Below are 19,305 nucleotides of genomic sequence, written 5' to 3' on the forward strand. Positions count from 1 at the left end.
CATCAACAATTATTATCAATCAATTTCACCGATCCTCTTAAATAAGGCCCTAATCTTTGCTAAAAGAAATTCTGACTTAACTCATTTGGAAATTAAATTAATTCTCCTAGCCAGAAAATTCCTTATACAATTTAACAATAAGTTTTGGACTAGAAAAGATACACCTAATAATTTTGACATCTTAATGGGTGCTTCCGACTCTGCTGAGGTTACAGATTTAGTGGGACTCTTCTTACTGAAAGAACTGAAATACCACTTTAAACATATCCAAGGGGGCCTTTATAGAGACGATGCTCTATTTACAACAACAGCAAGGCCAAGAGAGTATAATAATACAATTAAAAAATTACATAACTTTTTTAATAATTTTGGCCTTTCTATAATTATTGAACTAAATAAAAAAACTTCAGATTTTCTAGACATTACACTTAATCTTAATACTGAAACTTACAGCCCCTATCATAAACCAAACCTTACGCTTTTATACGTCCATAAATCTTCTAACCACGCCAATTCAATTATAAAATCTATAGTACCATCCGTCTCTAGAAGAATTTCTACGCTCTCAGCCGATAAAAAAACCTTTAATCAAAATGCTACTTTCTTCAATAATGCCTTAGGAAATTCAGGATACAATGAAAAGATTCAATATAACCATTATGCTCCACCTGTATGCCGTCTTAAATCTGTAATGACACACAATATGACTCGCAAGAAACCAGTTCAAATAACAAGATCTGCTGCTATCTATAGCAATGGTCCACTCCACAAATATAATCCGAACCAACATGCTAATCGTAATACTTCTAACCCACCCTGTCGTACGAGGAGAAAGAAAAATATTTGGTTTAATCCTCCATTTAGCGTAAATGTTAAAACTAATATATCTAAAGAATTCTTCAATATTGTAGAAAATTCTTTCAAATACCCACACAGATATAGTTCAAGTTTTAATAAAAACTCAATAAGAATTTCTTATTCTACTATGCCTAATTTAGCACAAAGAATCTTAGCATCTAATAACAAAAAAATTAAATCAGCCCAAAAAATCCCTTTCCCAATCCAACCAAAAAGAAACTGCAACTGTATTAACAAACATCTTTGTCCACTCAATAATGATTGCATCCATAAAGATGTAATATATTCATGCACAATTACAGAGCTCCCACGCAATTCTCCCATAATAGACAATAATATTTTGCCACCAAATTATCCTTCCTCCGACCCTCCCTCTGATATAATTATTAATCCAACAAACGAATCAACCAGCCCCTCTATTTTCAATCATACAACCAGCTATAATAATAATAATAATATTTTTCATAGCAGCCATCCTTACACTGATAACACTAATTATCCCCTCTAAACCAATCCTGCTATAATTACTGTCCTACCCTCTGTTCATCAAAATGAACAAAATTTAAATTCTCTTCCCAGTATAAATCAACAAATTAATATTAATTCTCAACCCCGAGCTATTAATAAAACATATACATATATAGGTGCTACTTCAACTTTAATAAAGAAAAGAATTTCAAACCACACTTCTTCTTTCAATAACCAAAATTCAAATAATAACCAGGGAACTTCTCTAACTACACTGGTTGAAAAGCTTAACTCTGCCAATACCCACTTTTCGATTAAATGGACCATCCTAAAAAAAGTTAAGTCTTAAACTCCAGGATCTAAGTCTTGTCACCTCTGTACATCTGAAGCTATAACTATTATAACCTCCCCTCAAAGTAGTAATATAATAAACTCTAAAAATGAACTGATCTCCTATTGCAAACATATGTCAAAGTTTAAATATGGTAAATTTGAAATCACATAGCTATTAATTAACCCTTCAAATATATATCTTTTCCCATAATTTTTTTTTATATAATCTTACCTTCTAAGCTTTTTATATTTTTAATTTTATTTGTTTTTCTTTATTTCTTTGGGCGGTTTTCCATCTGCTGTCTCCGTTTTATGGTATAAGTATACCTATTAATTGAATATATACATCAACTCATTTTTATTCTATGTATTTGTTTACTTATATTTCACTATATGCATTTACATACACATTTATTTGCCTTATTCCGGAGTTTGTAGATACCGGCCTCTCCCTCACCTTATTTTGTATGTAAGTATGTATATTTTTGCTTATCTTGTATATGTTTTTGGATATGTGTATATATTTATGCATGCGTGTGTGTTTGTATATCTATGTATATATATGTGTGTGTGTGTTATTGTATATGTATACATATATATATATATATATATTTATATGCGTGTGTGTATGTATATACATGTATGTGTGCATTTGTGTGTCTGTATGTATGTATATGTATGTGTATGTGTATATATATATGTATGTGTGTGTACATATATATATATATATATATATATATATATATATATATATAACAGACGCCCCATTTATTAAACTTGGCCATTTATTTGTTCTTCTGATCAGTTTTCTTAATTTAATTCTGGGACTTTCACGTGCATATCTAAGCTGACCTAATTATTAACGCTAACTTTCGCGCTTTTTGTCTGGGTCAGTTTGACCTTGCTTTTCAAATTTAACTTTAACTGCTTTTCGGTTTTTTTTTTTAACCTTAATTTTTTTTTAACCTTAATTTTTTTTATATATATTTGATTATAGCATATTCTTTATTACTCAAAACATATAATTTAGTGCAACTGAATTATTTGATACTTGTTGCCCGTGTGTTTCGAGGTTTGTGTTGAGAAAAACAAATGGTAATAGGCAGGCAGGCTCAAACCCGTACCGCGAAGGAGGAAAAGAACGTGAAAAAAAGCGTGGCGTCTTTACCGTTATGCCCATCGCCAAACCGGAAGTGACGAATGTTTAAATTAAGGGTAGTCAATCGAAAATGGAGGATAACTTTCGAAAATATCGGCGAAAATAGCGATCCCTTCCTGTAGAAAAGTGCCTAGTTGAGGATGAAGGAATTAATGTTTTTAGCCAATTTTTCAATATTTGTCGTCCGAAGGGTCGAGCTTCAAAACGATACCGAGCTCGTGAAAATCCGTCGCCTCTGCCGAAATATTAGACATACATACATACATACATACATACATACATGCAAACAAACATTTTAACAGGCAGGTGAGATTTATATTATAGATGGACTCTTACGTCGATTTCGACGTATGAACTTCCGCCAAACAACTAAGTTCCTCGGAAATTCACACAGATGTATATCTATAGATGTGTGTGTGCGTGTGTGTGTGAGAGAGAGAGAGAAAGAGAGAAGGCGAGAGAGAAAGAAAGAGAAATATGCTTATTCAGTTATATTTCACCCTTTATATATACCAATTGAGCACACTTGCCAATTTGCATACGCGTTCAAACGCTGCTCCTGCTGCTAATACAATCGCTTGTCATCCATCATTCGAGTACTGCTGATATTTTCGTACGCGCTCATATACGCTCTGTTACACATGTAATATCAAGGACGAGCTAATCGCAAGGCTAGTGTTTAGACGGCTCTCGGAAGACACTGGGAAGACTGCGTGCTCCAGGTTCAGTTCCTGCTTGTGGTTGTCGTGGATGATCAGGGCGGATTGTTTGTCAAAAAAGTCATCTAGAAGATGCACTTTTAATTAAAAAAAAGAAAAATAGTAATCATTAGCCCAGATAAGACGTTTACTTTTCTTTCTAAAAATATGTCAAATTAATGTCATATTTAATTGCATTGTTTCTATTTTTAATTCTAGCCATTTGGTGCATGCCCAGGAGGCTTTCGATTTCCGAGAAAGAGTGTTTCATAGTGACTTGCTGTTTTACATAGCGGAGAAAGTCGTGGAGAAACTTGGCGGCAAATCATACGAATCGCTTTTGAGCGAACACATACTGCAACCTTTGAAGATGTCGTCCACCACCTTCGTACATAAGCTGCAATCAAGCGATAACAATCTGGCTGAACCAAGCTTGAAAATAAACAACAGACAATATCCGGTTTCTCTACAGGCCTTGAGGTAAGCTTCATTTATTCTTGAAATATCAGACTTCGTATAACGTTTTCATTACTTAAAAGTCTTTATAACTGGGTATATTTGCCATTTTCTTTTACGCATCTTTTGCACGTTCATTAGTTTCTTAGGACTCTACTTCTTTTTTAATTGTCCAACGACCAGTTTTAATGTTAATGCATGATTTACCTTTTCTTATTGGTTTTCTCTTCTTCTTCTTCTTCTTCTTCTTCTTCTTCTTCTTCTTCTTCTTCTTCTTCTTCTTCTTCTACTTCAGTATCTTCAGTGTTTTCTTTTCTTCTTATTATTCAGTATCGTCTATATCTTCTTTCTTCTTCTTCTTCTTCTTCTTCTTCTCCTTCTTCTTCTTCTTCTTTCGTTGCTGACTGACGCTGCACAATTCTCATCGTTGTTTCTTCCTCTTTGTTGTCGTCGTCACAATTTCGTCTTGTGATCGCTGCATTAATTTCTAGTGCCTTCCCCGTCCGCATAGCTATGATTCAACATCACTTGACCTTGACAAATATAATTTTTACCTCGTTCAGAAAAAAAGAGAGGGGCTAAAATTCTCTTAACTAATCTTTATAATAATCTGCTTGTTACTTCTTTAATTATTCCGTACGTTACGCCTTGAAAAAAGGCCAAATAATTTTTTTTAGAGTAAAACTGCTTCAAAAGAGGTCAAATTCGCGAAATTTAGCTTCGAAAAAGGCCCAGCTGCCAACCCTGGACAAGAATACGAGAGTTGCCTCCCTTTAATGTGGCCTCGTTTTCGCGTATCATTATATCGAATATTACATATCATATGTGATCATTATTGTAATACTGTAAGAAAGGAACTCCTAGTAATTTCGACGTGCGGCAGTTCTTCACCAAAGAAAGAAATCAGTGAAATATTACATAAAAAGGGAACATTCAAAAGAAACAGGGCAAAATAAAAAACATTGTCTGCCAAGAAGTGCTGGGCTGAAGGAGTAAAATAAAGATTGTCTCTTACAATGTGATTTTATTATTTGTATTGAACTATCTAGCACAATATAACTTTCTAGGTGTTTATTAGTACTTATAAATTTATCTCATGTGGGCCGGTTCTATATTTAAAATACAATGCACATTATTTTCATAAAAATGTTAATAAACTCATATTTACTGCGTGTTATTGGTTTTTCCGTTCGAAAACTAATTTTTCGCGCTATCCAGAAAAAAATCCCAACTATAACAAAACATATTTGTTGCTTAAATATATTTCTCATCTCATGGAATTTACAGGCATCATGCTAGTTAGTTAATTATCTTATTAAGAATAAATAGGTGGGCATAACGAACGGGGGTCTTGGGGGCATTTCACTCTTGACGATTATCAAAGTTTTCCTTTCAGTTTTTGCAGCATTATTGGCGGCTTGTCTCGCACAACGTTCCATAGAGAAACAAATCTGAAAATCTTCGTTTCTTTGTCAATCTCGATATCCCTGACGCCATGTGTCGCCTCTTTGTTTTTATTCTGCTTTAGCCTTTATAGCCGCTTCAAGTAACCTTTTTCTTTTATCGTTAGTGAGAACTGGTTTATTTCTTAAACAACGTGTCACTTCGTAATATCCTTGGTTCGACCGTTGTCAAGATTTAAACTAGCCGATGTAACCGCTATCCGACAAGACCATCAATTGTGTAACATATGCACTCTTTAATGTAACATTCAGAAAGTAATGGACAATTTTAGAAACATGCACTATTAATTGGGTTCATTCGGGACAGATTTATTGAAATTACTAACTTAACTTACTTCCTTCAGATTGTTAAATATTGTTGAAATATTGTTACCAAGTGCTTTAGAGATTTCTCTTAAACTTTAGCGTGTGTTTTATTTTTCACCAATTGCTTTCAAACATTAATTGTAACAAGTGCATGGTCGTCCTATATCTTCTTCATCTTCAACGCTCTTATGACTATAGAATTTCTGGAACCGCCGTCATTGTTAAAATTATTATTAAACCACTTTCATTATAAAAGATTTATATGTTTTAAAAGAAATTATTCGATTGGAGCTCCAATTCAATAATTTATTTCTTATGTTATCCTGTTGGCAAGGTCTGTGCATAATAATATCCCTTAAAACAATCATATTAAGTATCTTAAAAGCATTGACGCGAATTTCGTTCCAAAATTACTTTCAAATATTAATTATCAAAAGTGCACTGCTCCCGTCTACCTTCGTCATCATCAGTGTTCGCATTATAAATATGAAATCCATGGAACCACTTTTGTTATTAAGAGCTTCTAGGCTTTAAAATTATGTCCTGAAAGAAATTATTGGATTGGAGGTCTATTGAAAAATGTTGATTTTTCATAAAATTTGGCCGTAAATTATTAGTGTCTGCTTTTGGAAAGTGGAGCTATTAACCCTGATATATATATATATATATATATATATATATATATATATATATATATATATATATATATATATATATATATTTATAAATATATATATATATGATGATGATTGCAACGTCTTGTTAGACGAGTGCCACTCCCTCAGACATTTAAAATCCATGAGCCCAAATGTCTGAGGGAGTATCTATACCAATATGATGTTACAGAGTCTTAGCTTTGTACGACAGCTAAGTCTCTCTCTCGGTTCAAAATGTTGAGATCCAGCAACAAGCAAGAGCAAGATAGCCAGCAACAACTTAAACTGCAGACCAGCTTAATGCTGGTACTGGTCTTCCGCTTTATGTTTTTTTAAATCAGAGATTTGCTTCTCCTAGAAAGGTTGCCTTCACCACGGCTTACAGGAACCCTCTCTACCCCAATACACATATACACACACACAAATATATATATACATACATACATACATACATATATCAGCTATTAAACCTGATATATATATATATATATATATATATATATATATATATATATATATATCAGGTTTAATAGCTCCATTTTCTAGGTGCGTAGCTGTAGGAATTGTATAATCAAATCATAGCTTATCATGTGATGAACAATACAATGAAAATGAAAACGTATTTCGTCCTTCCATATGATCTAAATAATGTATCACTTTTTAAAAATAAAATATTTTACACTGAAATTCATTTATCAATTAATAAATGCTGAAAATTTCATCAAGAGCGGATAATCCTATTTTGCGGGAATCGGGTATTCCTTTTTAGTTAAAATAATTTTCATTGTAACTAGTTTTGACGTGTTTTAGTCGATCTCTTTTTTACCATATAATACAAGACAAATCTTTTTTACCATATAATACAATACAAATCCACTATATATATATATATATATATATATATATATATATATATATATATATATATATATATATATATAAAACAGTGTGTTTCCTGGTACTACCACTCGGTTGACTGTTCTAGGATTTGGACCTCAGACAATATGTGGTGTGATCGTGTGCGTTAATTGTTAGGTCATGAAGTCCTACGAGGGGTGTGCAATAAGTAATGCCCCTTGCCCACTTCCAGTTGTCTGATCTAGCTAAAATTTTGCATGTGCAATAATTTATATCTCTACGGGTTATGTGGCAAATTACAGCTTTGAACTAATTGTGGTTTCTGTTTTACTGGTCTTTGAACTGAGTCAGGTATGAAATGGAGCCCGTTGAATGTCGAGCAGTGATCCGGTTTTTGTATTTGAAAGGACACACACCACAGGAGACTTTTGATGAAATGAAAGAAACTTATGGTAATAATGCGCCATCATATGACCTTATAAAACGCTGACATCGTGAATTCAAACATGGCCGGAAGTCTGTGGAAACAGCTCCCAGACCTGGTCGCTCCCCCCCCCTTCTGTCATTGATGAGGCATCTGTCCGTCAAGTTGAGGATGCCATTTTGGAAGATCGGCGCATTACTATTCGCCAAATAGCTCAAGATGTCAAGATTAGCACAGGGCCTGTGGAAACTATCATTCATTACCATTTGCATATGCATAAGGTGTCTGCCAGATGGATTCCCACCATTCCAGAAGCGAGATGTGCCAAGAAGATGAGTCAAAGTTTTTCAAAAGACTGATTACACAGGATGAAACCTGGGTCCATCACAATGATCCAGAGACCAAAGCCCAGTCAATACAGTGGAAGCACTTGGACACACTACCTCCAAAAAAGGCAAGGGTGCAGCCCTTCGCTAGCAAGGTCATGCTCACAGTTTTCTTGGACTAGGACGGAGTAATGATGACAGATTTTCTGGCAAAGGGTACCACAATTACAGGAGCCTATCATGCTTCACTTTTGAGGAAATTAAGGGAAACTATCAAAATCAAGAATTAGCGCAACATCAGCAAAGGTACCCTACTCCTGCAGGACAACGCTCCGGTCCACAACTCGCATGTCGCCAGATCAGAAGCACGGGCGTGTGATTATGAAATCCTTCCCCATCTTCCCTACTCTCCTGACCTTGCACCCTCTGACTTTCACCTCTTCCTAGCCATGAAGTTGTTTTTTAATCCTTTCGATCCTCAGATCATATCTACTATTTATATATAATGAGCCTGGGTGTCCAGCGTTGTCCGGGTGTTTTGAAGTGTGTGTTGAGCAAAATAAAAGTGGTAGTAGGCAGGCAGGCTCGAACCTGCACCGCGGAGGAGGAAAAAGCGTGAAAAAATAACGTAACGTCTTCGCCAAACCGGAATGGTGAAGGTTTAAATTAAGGCTAGTCAATCGAAAATAGGGGATGACTTTCGAAAATATCGGTTAAAAAAGCGACTCCTCCTTAAAGAAAAGTGCCCCGTTAAAGGTGAAGGAATTAATTGTTTTTAGCCAAATTTTCGATCTTTATCATGCGAAGCGTTGAGCTTCAAAACTATACTGATCTCGTGAAACTCCGTCGCCTCTGTTGAAAGTTTTAGTCAGACATACATGCATACATACATACATACATACATACATAAGTACGTACGTACATACATACATTTAAGCAGACACGTGAAATTTATATTATAGAATATTACAACGATAAATATAAATATTATATTAAAATTGGAACATATCAAAAAGAATGATACTAAAGTTTCGTTTCGTTACATTTAAACTCTCCGGGGTGTTTTTTTTTGGGGGGGGCGGTTTATCATCCAACATTAAACAATGTCCACTTTATTCTATTGAAATCTGAACTTTCTTTAATCATGGACACAAGGTAAAACGACTTCTTATATGAAATATTTTAACCTTAATTTAGTATAGGGTGATCTTTTCTCATCAACAGAACCCTCGTTAACCCTAACCCCAACCCTAACTCCCATTAACAGATGCGTGTGATTATTTGTGGAAATTAATTAGAATTAAACGTTTATTACGCTTCTAAATTTTTTAGATACAAAAGAATGATTTGTATCACTTGGATTATTCGGACTACTTTTCTCATCTCGAGTGTCGTACTGACTACGTTTCGGTCGATGTAACCTCCGACCTTCTTCTGTTCGAACTCCGGAATCTGTACGGAATTCTGGGCGGAACCTTTATTTAATCCACGGGGGTAGCATGCCCTCGTTTTGTCAGCCATGACCGGTTATAAGTTTTTAGTAGTTCGTAAACGCACAATGGATAAAGTACTTAGTAAAATTAAGATTTAAGTGACACTCTTCTAAAGGTTAAAGGTTCAATCCTCATGGCAGGCGATACTAAGAATACAGTTGCGACGAATTATTGCAGACTTCTACTCGGTCATGACTGACGGAGAGAGAACATGCTACCTCCGCTAATTAAATTAATAAAAAGGTTTCGTTCGAAATTCCGTACAGATCCTTGAAATTGATAGGAAGATTCTCGAGTTCGACAAGATACGTCTTAAGAAAGTCAGAGGTTACATCAGCCGAAACGGTGCGAGAAGGACACTCAAGATGAGACTAATACAAATAAAACGTTTGTTGGTCCAAATGAAATTATAGTGACTTCAGAATAGCTTCAGAGAATTTTTCGTATTTCAAGAATTCGCTTTTTTTTAATTTTTATTTTTACTCTTTATCATTGCAGGGGTTACAAACTGACCCGGGCTGCTAACGGTATCTGTTCAACGTCGAATGAAATGGGGAAGTGGTTGCGTATGAATCTTATGAACGGGATTGATACCGAAAAAAATAGTCAAATAATCTCCCAAGAAAAACTGAACAGTTTGTATACGTTGGACATTGACCGCTTCACAGAGGCCTACGATCTTATCCGGGATCGATTCTTGCAACCGGCAGTCTCCGTATCTTTCACTCGTGAGGGATATGGGATGGGGTGGGAAGTTGGCTCTTACCGAGGTGAGAAAGAAAATTGTTTGTCTTTTTTTTTAATTTTATTTTATTCATTTTGTCTTTTAATTGAACTGCTTATCTGTATTTTATTTCATTTTTTTTTTTTTTATCATTTTGTTCTAGCCGGAGACAGGGCATCCTACCTGATGACAAGCATTCACCCGCTACGTCATATATTCCAACCGAGAATTATTTTAAGTGTCTAACCGTCCGTTTAGAGTGCAATTGCTTGTATTTTGTTCTTTCTCTCTCTCTCTCTCTCTCTCTCTCTCTCTCTCTCTCTCTCTCTCTCTCACTCACTCACTCACTCACTCTCTCTCTCTCTCTCTCCCCTCTCTCTCTCTTTCTCTCTCTCTCTCTCTCTTTATCTCTCTCCCCCCTCTCTCTCTCTCTTAATCTCTCTCTTTCTCTTTTTCTCTCTCTCTCTCTCTCTCTTTCTCTCTTGCATTTGGTTCAGTGTGTATATTTGTCAGGTATTTTTTAACTTCTTCTTTATGAGTTCCGTTACTTCTATAATGGCGGCGATCTTCCGGGGGTTCCAGTTTCTTTTCCTGTACATATCAGACCTTGCAATTTCGTTATATTCTCCTTCCCGACTCTGTTTAACCCAACATCATTGAAGACACTACTATTAAGATGGCTTCTTTATCCTTCCTTCTTGTTCCATATCACGATATCCGGTTTAATAGCTCAGTTTTCTAGTTACGTAGCTGTATGTATTGCATTATCATAGTTTATCTATTATGTGACGAACAATGTAATGAAAATAATTTTAACCAAAAAGGAATGCCCCGATTTCCGCAAAACAGAATTATCCGATCTTTATTAAATTTTCAGCATTTATTAAACAAATGATAAATGAATGTCAATATAAAATATTTATTTTATTTTAAAAAAAGTGATACGTTGTTTAGATCACTTGAAATGACGAAATACGTCTTATTATACCCAAACTTATTTTGACTGTTGTTTGAGTCGATCCTATCTTTATCATGCAATACAATGCAAATCCGCTATATAACATGACTACATTCTACCAACCGTCAACCATATTTGCCGATAGAAATTTGATTTTATATGGTTTAATCTCATTCACTTGCTTGGCTATGAGATGCCTTCAATAAGTTTCCAGGCTTGTTTTTGTACAGTCATTAAAAATTGTCGTAGACTCTTGAAGATTCAGTATGATATTGCTATACATGTTATGAGATGACTGACCTATTTTTATGATTTTAAGTTCAAATGAACAGCTACAAAAGCCTGTTTATCACAGCTGGTGAATTGCAAAACTGCAATCTGGACGTGAGGACATTTTAGAAGAACGATATGCAATAAAATTTTGTTTTAAACTTGGAAAATATGCCACAGAAACGTATGAAGTGCTTCCGGCTGCTTTTGAACCATCTTGTATTAATCGAGCATCAGTTTTGGAGTGGCATAAGAGATTCAAGGAAGGCATGGAATCTGTGAAAAATGATGAGGTGTGGGAGGAGTAAGGAAGTCAGAACACCAGAGTTGATTGGCTAAATAAAGAATTTCATGGATAAGAACCGCCGTGTGTCTATAGAGACAATAAGTGCACAGCTTGATGTCAGTGTAGGAACTGTTCACACAATTATTCGTGAGGAACTGAAGATGTAGAAGGTTTGCGCGAAGTTTGTCCCAAGAGTGTTCAGAGAAGATCAGAAAGACATTGTCATGACAACAAGAAGATGATCGAGCTGATCAATTTAGATCCCTCAGTTCTTGATGCTTTAGTGACCTACGATGAAAGTCGAATATATCGCTATGGCCCAGAGACCAAGGGACAGAGTTCCCAGTAGAAGCATGCTGGCTCTCCCAGATCCAGGAAGACCATACAGAGCAAATCCGCCAGGAAACTTATGATGATCCCCTTTTTTTTTTTTTTTTTTTTTTTTGACAGCACAGGTATGATCTACATGCATTGGGTTCCCACTAGACAGACAGTCAACAAGGAATACTATGTTGAGTTTTTAAGGGAATTCAGGAAGAGATTCTGTCGGAAGAGGTCGGTACTCTTCAAATCGGGTCAGTCGCATTTTCACCAAGATAATGCACCGGTTTACAACTCCATCCTTGTCACAGACCAATATATAGCATAAACGTTGATATAGTATAGACTGTGACTTTTGCTTATACCCTAAGTTCAAGGAAAAACCTCAGAGGCTGTCGTTATGAGACAAGGAGATGAAGCATTCATCTTATATAATCCAATCGAGAGATTTTTTTAAAGATGCTGACCGCCCCTTTAAGTGCAGTATTTGAATTTCTCTTGTACTTGGTTCACCAAGTATGTTTGCCAGGTAGTTTTTGAAATTATTTTTCAGGAATCCAGTTGCTTCTATAATTACTGAGATGATGGAGATCTTCCTAAGATTCCAGTTTCTTTTCATGTCATACATAAGACTTTGGTATTTCGTTATCTTTTCTCTCTCAGCTCTGCTAACCCGGCATCATTGGAGACACTCACTTCTACTAAGGTTGCTTCTTTCTCCTTCTTGTACCATATCACTTCGTCAGGTTTTATGGCTCCGTATTCTAAGTACGTAGCTGTAGGAATTGACTGTTCGTAGTGGAAAGTTATACATTTAAAATAACAAAATAATATGTTAAAGGCTCCCAAAATCCACACTAGTATTGTCCATAAGAACCCGTGGCGTAACGGGTAAAGTATTAAGTCAAATTCAGTCCTAAGTAACACTCTTCCGGAGGTTGAAGGTTCAATCCTCAGTGCGGGTGATACTAAGAATACAATTGCGATTTACTTAAGACTTTTACTTGTATGGATTAAATAGAGGATTCCGTTCGAAATTCCGAGTTCAACAGAAAAATCCCCGAGTTCAAAAAGGTACATTTGAGAAAAGCCGAAGGTTACATCGACCGAAACGTTATGAGAATAACACTCACGCTGATAACATAATAGATAATTATTTGTCGTCTATGATTATTCGTCCGTTCATTGGCAGCGATTGATTGTTATAATTAATATTTTATGGATTCCTATTGGGTTTATGCATGTTGATTTTGTTTGTATTACGTTTAGGTTTATTAACCAATACCGTGTTATTGGATATTATTAGTTTCTTTATTTATTTATTTATTTATTCATTATTATTATTATTATTATTATTATTATTATTATTATTATTAGGGCAGTCAGTGCAAATTTGGCATTTAGCTTTGTCAGTGTATCCTGAATTCATCAGTGCACTGTTATAGAAGTCAGAATTTTCATTGAATATTTATTTGCTATATCCTAGACATTCTATTTAAAATGTCGGGAATGATTGTGTTATTTATGGAACTTAGGTTTGGTAAGGTTCATGGAAGAGTGTAAAAGCGTTTTTTTTTTTTTTAAGTTAATAGTTAACTATGAGAAATTTATTTTATTTTTACTCTTTTTCAACCGAAACTAAATATTTTGCCACTTGGACGTCAGGGGCTACTTACTATGCGGGGGCCATACGTACAGCGACACTATAGAAGGAGTTGAGCAGTGAGATGTGAGTTCGCATTACGTTTTAAATTTCTGCGTGTTAGTACACTCAGGGAAGCAGGAAACAAGGAAAGAATTCCAAAGTCTAGCAGTTCGTTGGAAGAAACGAATAGAGTCGAAGACTTTCCGACATCTAGGAACCTCTACAGTGAAAGGATTGACTTTTGTTATTTGCTAGGTTAATCGATGGTATTTACGGTCGAGAGGGTACTAGTGCTACAAGTTTGACATAGTACATTCTATTAAAGTACTTGTAAAACTATAGCAGAGTTTCAACATTTCGGCGATGTTTTGGAACTTAGCCGATAGTGCGTGACCTATCAGATTGGACACGTTTTTGTACGACTTCTAAAAGAGAGATACTAGTAGTAAATGTGCCGGCCCACATGTGGCACCAATACTCTATGCATGAGTAAATGATGGCTTTTTAGAGGTACAGGATACTATCAACTGTGTAGTTTTCTAGCACGGTAGAGGGAGCCTTTTTCGTTAATGTTTATTATGTTCAGTATAATTAGCTTAAATATCCCTTATATTTTACAATGAAAAAAAATAATTTTGGATATGTAAATATTGTATTTACTTATTTTGTTTGTTTTTCATATTTTGTATAATAGGTTTTAAGTTGCTGACTCATGGTGGTTCGATTCCTGGTTATGAAGCGATTATCTCTATGTTACCCGAGCAGCGTGTTGGCGCCTTCCTCGCGATGACCGGTACTGGGGGAAACGAAGCGATGGTGATCAAGACCTTGGTCAGCGCGTTTGTCCTTGATTTAACCCTGAACAACACAAGCTGGATTAATTACACCAACGTCTGCCAGGTGATGGACAATTTAATGGCCGAAATGGAACGCAACGCGTATCTTCTTCGGCCGCACTTCACACCGCACATTTGGCAGAAAGGTATGATTATCTGGCGAATTTATGCCATACGTCCTATAAAGTTTTTTTGTGTTCACTTTTATTCGATTTGATTTTGTAATGGTATCTATATATTAATACGATAGCGTGGGTGTTATTTTCTGTGTCACACTTATATCCGAATCGTTTAATTGGCATGTACTTCCATTTCTTGTAATAAATAATTTTACCAATAATTCTTCACAAGTTTTGGTTTCGGTTTCGAGTATAGCTGATTGCACTCACGTCATTTTTTTTATAAATAATTTTACCAAGAATTCTTCATAAGTTTTGAATTCGGTTTCGATTATAGCTGATTTTTTATACATAAAAATAATTTATAATACCTCTATTTTTTTTATATATAAATAATTTATCAAGAATTCTTCAGAAGTTTTGAATTCGGTTTCGATTATAGCTGATTTTTTATACATAAAAATAATTTATAATACATCTATTTTTTTATATATAAATAATTTATCAAGAATTCTTCAGAAGTTTTGAATTCGGTTTCGATTATAGCTGATTTTTTATACATAAAAATAATTTATAATACATCTATTTTTTTTATATATAAATAAATTATCAAGAATTCTTCAGAAGTTTTGGTTTCGGTTATAACTGATGACACTCCAGTAATCTATTTTTTTTATATAAATAATTTTCTCGTGAATTTTTCATAAGTTATGGTTTCGGTTTCGATTATGGCTGAAGAAACTCAAGTTATATATATACATATACATATATATGTGTGTGTGTGTGTGTGTGTGTGTGTGTGTGTGTGTGTGTGTGTGTGTGTGTGTGTGTGTGTGTGTGTGTGTGTGTGTGTGATTACAATCTGTTGGTGAAAAAAAAGTGTGTCAAAGACATAAAGTTTTAAATAAGGTTTCAAACAGCAAACTACGGTGTACATATGTATATGTGATCAAAGATTTTTATTGAAGATTACAAATGGACAGTTCAATAATAAAAAAAAAGCTTCGTTATTGGCGAAAAGAACATCAACTTCCAGTATTTAGTCTTTCATTTGTTAATAAAGCACATTTTACATTTCTTTAAAATAGAATTAAAAAAAAAAAACATTCGCTTACGATTATGTTGAAGCTAAATTTATTTTGTTTTTCGGTTTTTAGTCTGAATGAAGTTGACTCCGCAAGAATGAAAATGTAACAGTTTCAATCTATTCATCTATAAAAGTGAAATTGTCTCTCTGAGTCTGTGTGTGTACCTTTCCCTACCAAACTACTCTGTCAATTTTCAGTCTACAGACTCGAGATTTCACATAAGGGATATTGAGATTTGGGGAAATCTTTTTAAGCCGTATTCGGCCAGAAATTTTGCTGTCCAGGGGTCAAAGTTAAAAGTTTTGTCCTTTGAAAACTCTACCAAACTCCTCCGCCAATTCTGGGTCTAAACACTTGAAATTTTAGATGTGGGTTACTTGGACATGGATCAAACCTTTTAATTTTATTTGCGCCCAAAACAATAAATGTTAAGACGTCAAAATTGGGGGTCAACATTTTTTAAAAATTGACCTCTGCAGTCTCTACCAAATTACTCAGCCAATTTTTGCTCTAAACATTTGAAATCTTACATAAAGTGTATTCAAACATAAGGCAAGCTTTTTAATCGGGTTTTAGCTGAAATGTGGCTGCCAAAGGGTCAAAGTTCAAAAGATTTGACCTTTGCGATCTCTAGCAAACTGTTCAACTAATTTTTGGTCTAAACATTTGAAATGCGGCAAGCTTTTTAATTAGTTTTGGGTCGAAAATTTTGCTGCCAAGAGGTCAAAGTTAAAAGAGTTGACCGTTGCAGACTCTACCAAACTCCCCCACCAATTTTGGGTCTAAACACTTGAAATTTTAGATGTAGGGTACCTGGACATGAGTCAAACTTTTTAATATATATATACATATGCACATAAAGTTATGAACAGTATATAGGGCCCGAGCAAAGCCGGACTGAACTGACGGAATTTTGGGGTCGTCACCAAAATTTGTTTTTTGGGGTAACAAATTAAAAGAGAGAAAAAAAGATTTTTTGGTTGTTTTTTGTTTTACGGCATATCAACCCTTTTCAGGTTATTTAATGCCGAATCCAGTGATTTTAACGAAAATGTTTTTAATAGAATGTTTTGTTTTTGTTTTCAAGTCAGTTGCTATTTAACCCATAGTTGGGACCCTAACAGGTACTACCACTCTGGGAGCAATGGCAATCAAGGGGTTGCTCGACACTCCCCAAAGCCCGCTAGCTGGGGCCTCACCATCGGATATAGTTTAAGGTCATATCCAGGATCAGAAAAAAAAAAGGAAAAAAGAAGCTAGTAAAGCAAATTTTCCGGGTATGGGAAACTAGAGAAATGAGCAAATGAAATGACCCGAAATGAGATTAAAATGATCCGCATTTATTTTTAAAAAATTAAAATGTTATGATTGCTTTTTTTTTTTTCAAAAGCTAAGGTTTTAAAAAACCTTTAAGGCAACATATAAATAAAAAACAAAAACAAGAAAAACAATTCTTACTTGAAAGAAAGACTGAAAGGAAAAGCACATACAAAAAACAGAAAATAGTTCTTTTAAGTCTTTAAATGCAGTCTTTCAACAAAAAGGGGGTTCAGGAAAGAAAACATGCAAGGCAGAGTTGCAAAGTTCTTTTAAAGTTTTTTTTTTCTTCTTCTCCCCTGTCTCACTTTTTCCAAACAAACGAAACGTTCAAAAGGTTATTTTTAAGTTTCTCTCTCTCTCTCTCTCTCTCTCTCTCTCTCTCTCTCTCTCTCTCTCTCTCTCTCTCTCTCTCTCTCTCTCTCTTAGTAGTATGGAGTGTCCGAATGGAAATCCCTTTCTCTGAAAAGTGTTGACTTCTTTTTCTTTTTCTTCTGAAATGATAATCCTTTTCTCTGAAAAGGCTTGTCTTATTTTTCTTTCTTTCTCCGGAAATAACATTCCCTTTCTCTGAAAAGGAATGTCTGGCTATTTCTTCATCCGTTCGAAAAGGGACGAAGAAAATGAATCAGTTGCCGATTGTCTCGTTCAACACTTTGGAAAAGAATAAATAAAAATGGTGGCAGTCTCTGCCACACTTTATCCTTTCAATAAATGGTGTATTTTAGAACACCGATTTCAACCACTCCCATGTACGTCGGTTCGTCGACGGAGCCCAGAAAACGAGAGTCTTTCTCTCAACAAATCTTTTCCGGAACTGATTTGAAAAAGGGCGCAAGAAAGGATCTCTGGGATTGTTTTCAGAATAGCCAATCATCTTCAAGCAATGATGATGAAATACTACTACGAAAAAGGAAAGACACTAAACAAAGAGAGAAAGAGAGAAAGAAATGTCCGCGAGGACTTACATGACAAAAGGAAGAGAGGGAGAGAAAGAGAGAGAGAGGGGAGGGTGCACGCACACACACATTCGCCGGCTGGAAAGGCCTCTCTGTACGTATGACTGCTGGACAACGGGACCAAGATGAGAAAGGGAGGAGGTAACATGAATCCTACAGGTTACCTAAAACGGCTGACCCCCTCCTACTTCTCTTTGCACTGCTATACGTCAATAAAAAATAAAATTCCAACAGAACTGCCAGTAGTAACTAAAATTCTCTTTGATTTTGTGTCATCTTTATATATTTTGTACATTCTTCTCATTATAAGTTCAGAAACATGCAAAATGAAAAAGAAGGAACTGGCATCTATGCCTTCGCTTAATCACATCGACATGCAAAACTTTGAAATCACAAAAGCTAACGTATGGAATGCTTAATGGCCGGTTTAAATTGATCAACGTCAGCTGCAGCTTTTGCGTATGAATGTGTGCGTGTGAGAAGTTTTACCGACAAAAGCATTATTTCAGTTATTTAATGAAAAGCGTGACGTATGAATGGACCTTACTATATATGCCTTTCCAAAAGCTCAGGTTATCTGATGATAAGTTTGATAGTTTTTGTTTATAAAGTATTAGTTAGTATATAAATGATTTTACTGTATATATAAATGCAATATTAAATCGGTATTACATAGGACCTATTTTTAACCTTTTTGTTGTTTTCAATTTTAGGTCACGCAAATGGCGGCAAAAAAAGAGACGAAGATAATTACGACCCGAATCTTTACGCGGGCAAATATCGAAATCGTATGTTTGGCAATATAACGGTTACCTACAACGCCACTGCTGACCTTCTCTGGCTGGTATACGGAAAAACGGGATACTTCGACTTGAAGCGCACGACAACGAAGGATACGTTCTTGTTACAGGCGTTAGGCGGAATTCCGTATTATATGAACCATGCGGACAATTATAAAAGCGATCTCTATCGTTACTTGTATTTCAATCGCACAAAAGGCAGCGAAACTAATGGGAGATTTGAAACTATTACGATCCCCGATTTTGATCACAATGTCTACCCAGTCTTTAAGAGGCGCCTGGAGCCGACAGTCATAGAAAAACAATCTGATTCACAGGTCGCCGTGATCTCAAACGCTCAAAATATCATTCGCGCTTTCAATGTATTGATCATGAGCAGTTTTGTCGGTGCATTTTACATTGTAGCTTTTCATTAACGAAAACGGTTTAGGTCATTCGTAAAAAAGAAAAAAACATTACAATCCTTGTTCATTGAAAAAAAAAG

General features: G+C 35.2%; 1 protein-coding gene across 1 annotated transcript in view; it reads left to right on the top strand.

Annotated features, from left to right (window-relative positions):
• Positions 1–19,305, top strand: part of LOC145277972 (uncharacterized) — a 208,121-nt gene that overhangs the window by 187,817 nt on the left and 999 nt on the right. Inside the window, exons 3-6 of the mRNA XM_080130106.1 lie at positions 3,736–3,996; positions 9,997–10,268; positions 14,397–14,684; positions 18,735–19,305. The exon at positions 18,735–19,305 is cut by the window's right edge and continues 999 nt beyond it. Of these exons, the coding sequence (XP_079986232.1) occupies positions 3,736–3,996; positions 9,997–10,268; positions 14,397–14,684; positions 18,735–19,237 (1,324 nt within the window). The 3' untranslated portion in view covers positions 19,238–19,305. The remainder of the gene's footprint in view (positions 1–3,735; positions 3,997–9,996; positions 10,269–14,396; positions 14,685–18,734) is intronic.

The sequence above is a fragment of the Euprymna scolopes genome, chromosome 6, assembly GCF_053919585.1.
Source record: "Euprymna scolopes isolate OS-2025 chromosome 6, ASM5391958v1, whole genome shotgun sequence".
Taxonomy (NCBI): Eukaryota; Metazoa; Mollusca; class Cephalopoda; order Sepiida; family Sepiolidae; genus Euprymna; species Euprymna scolopes.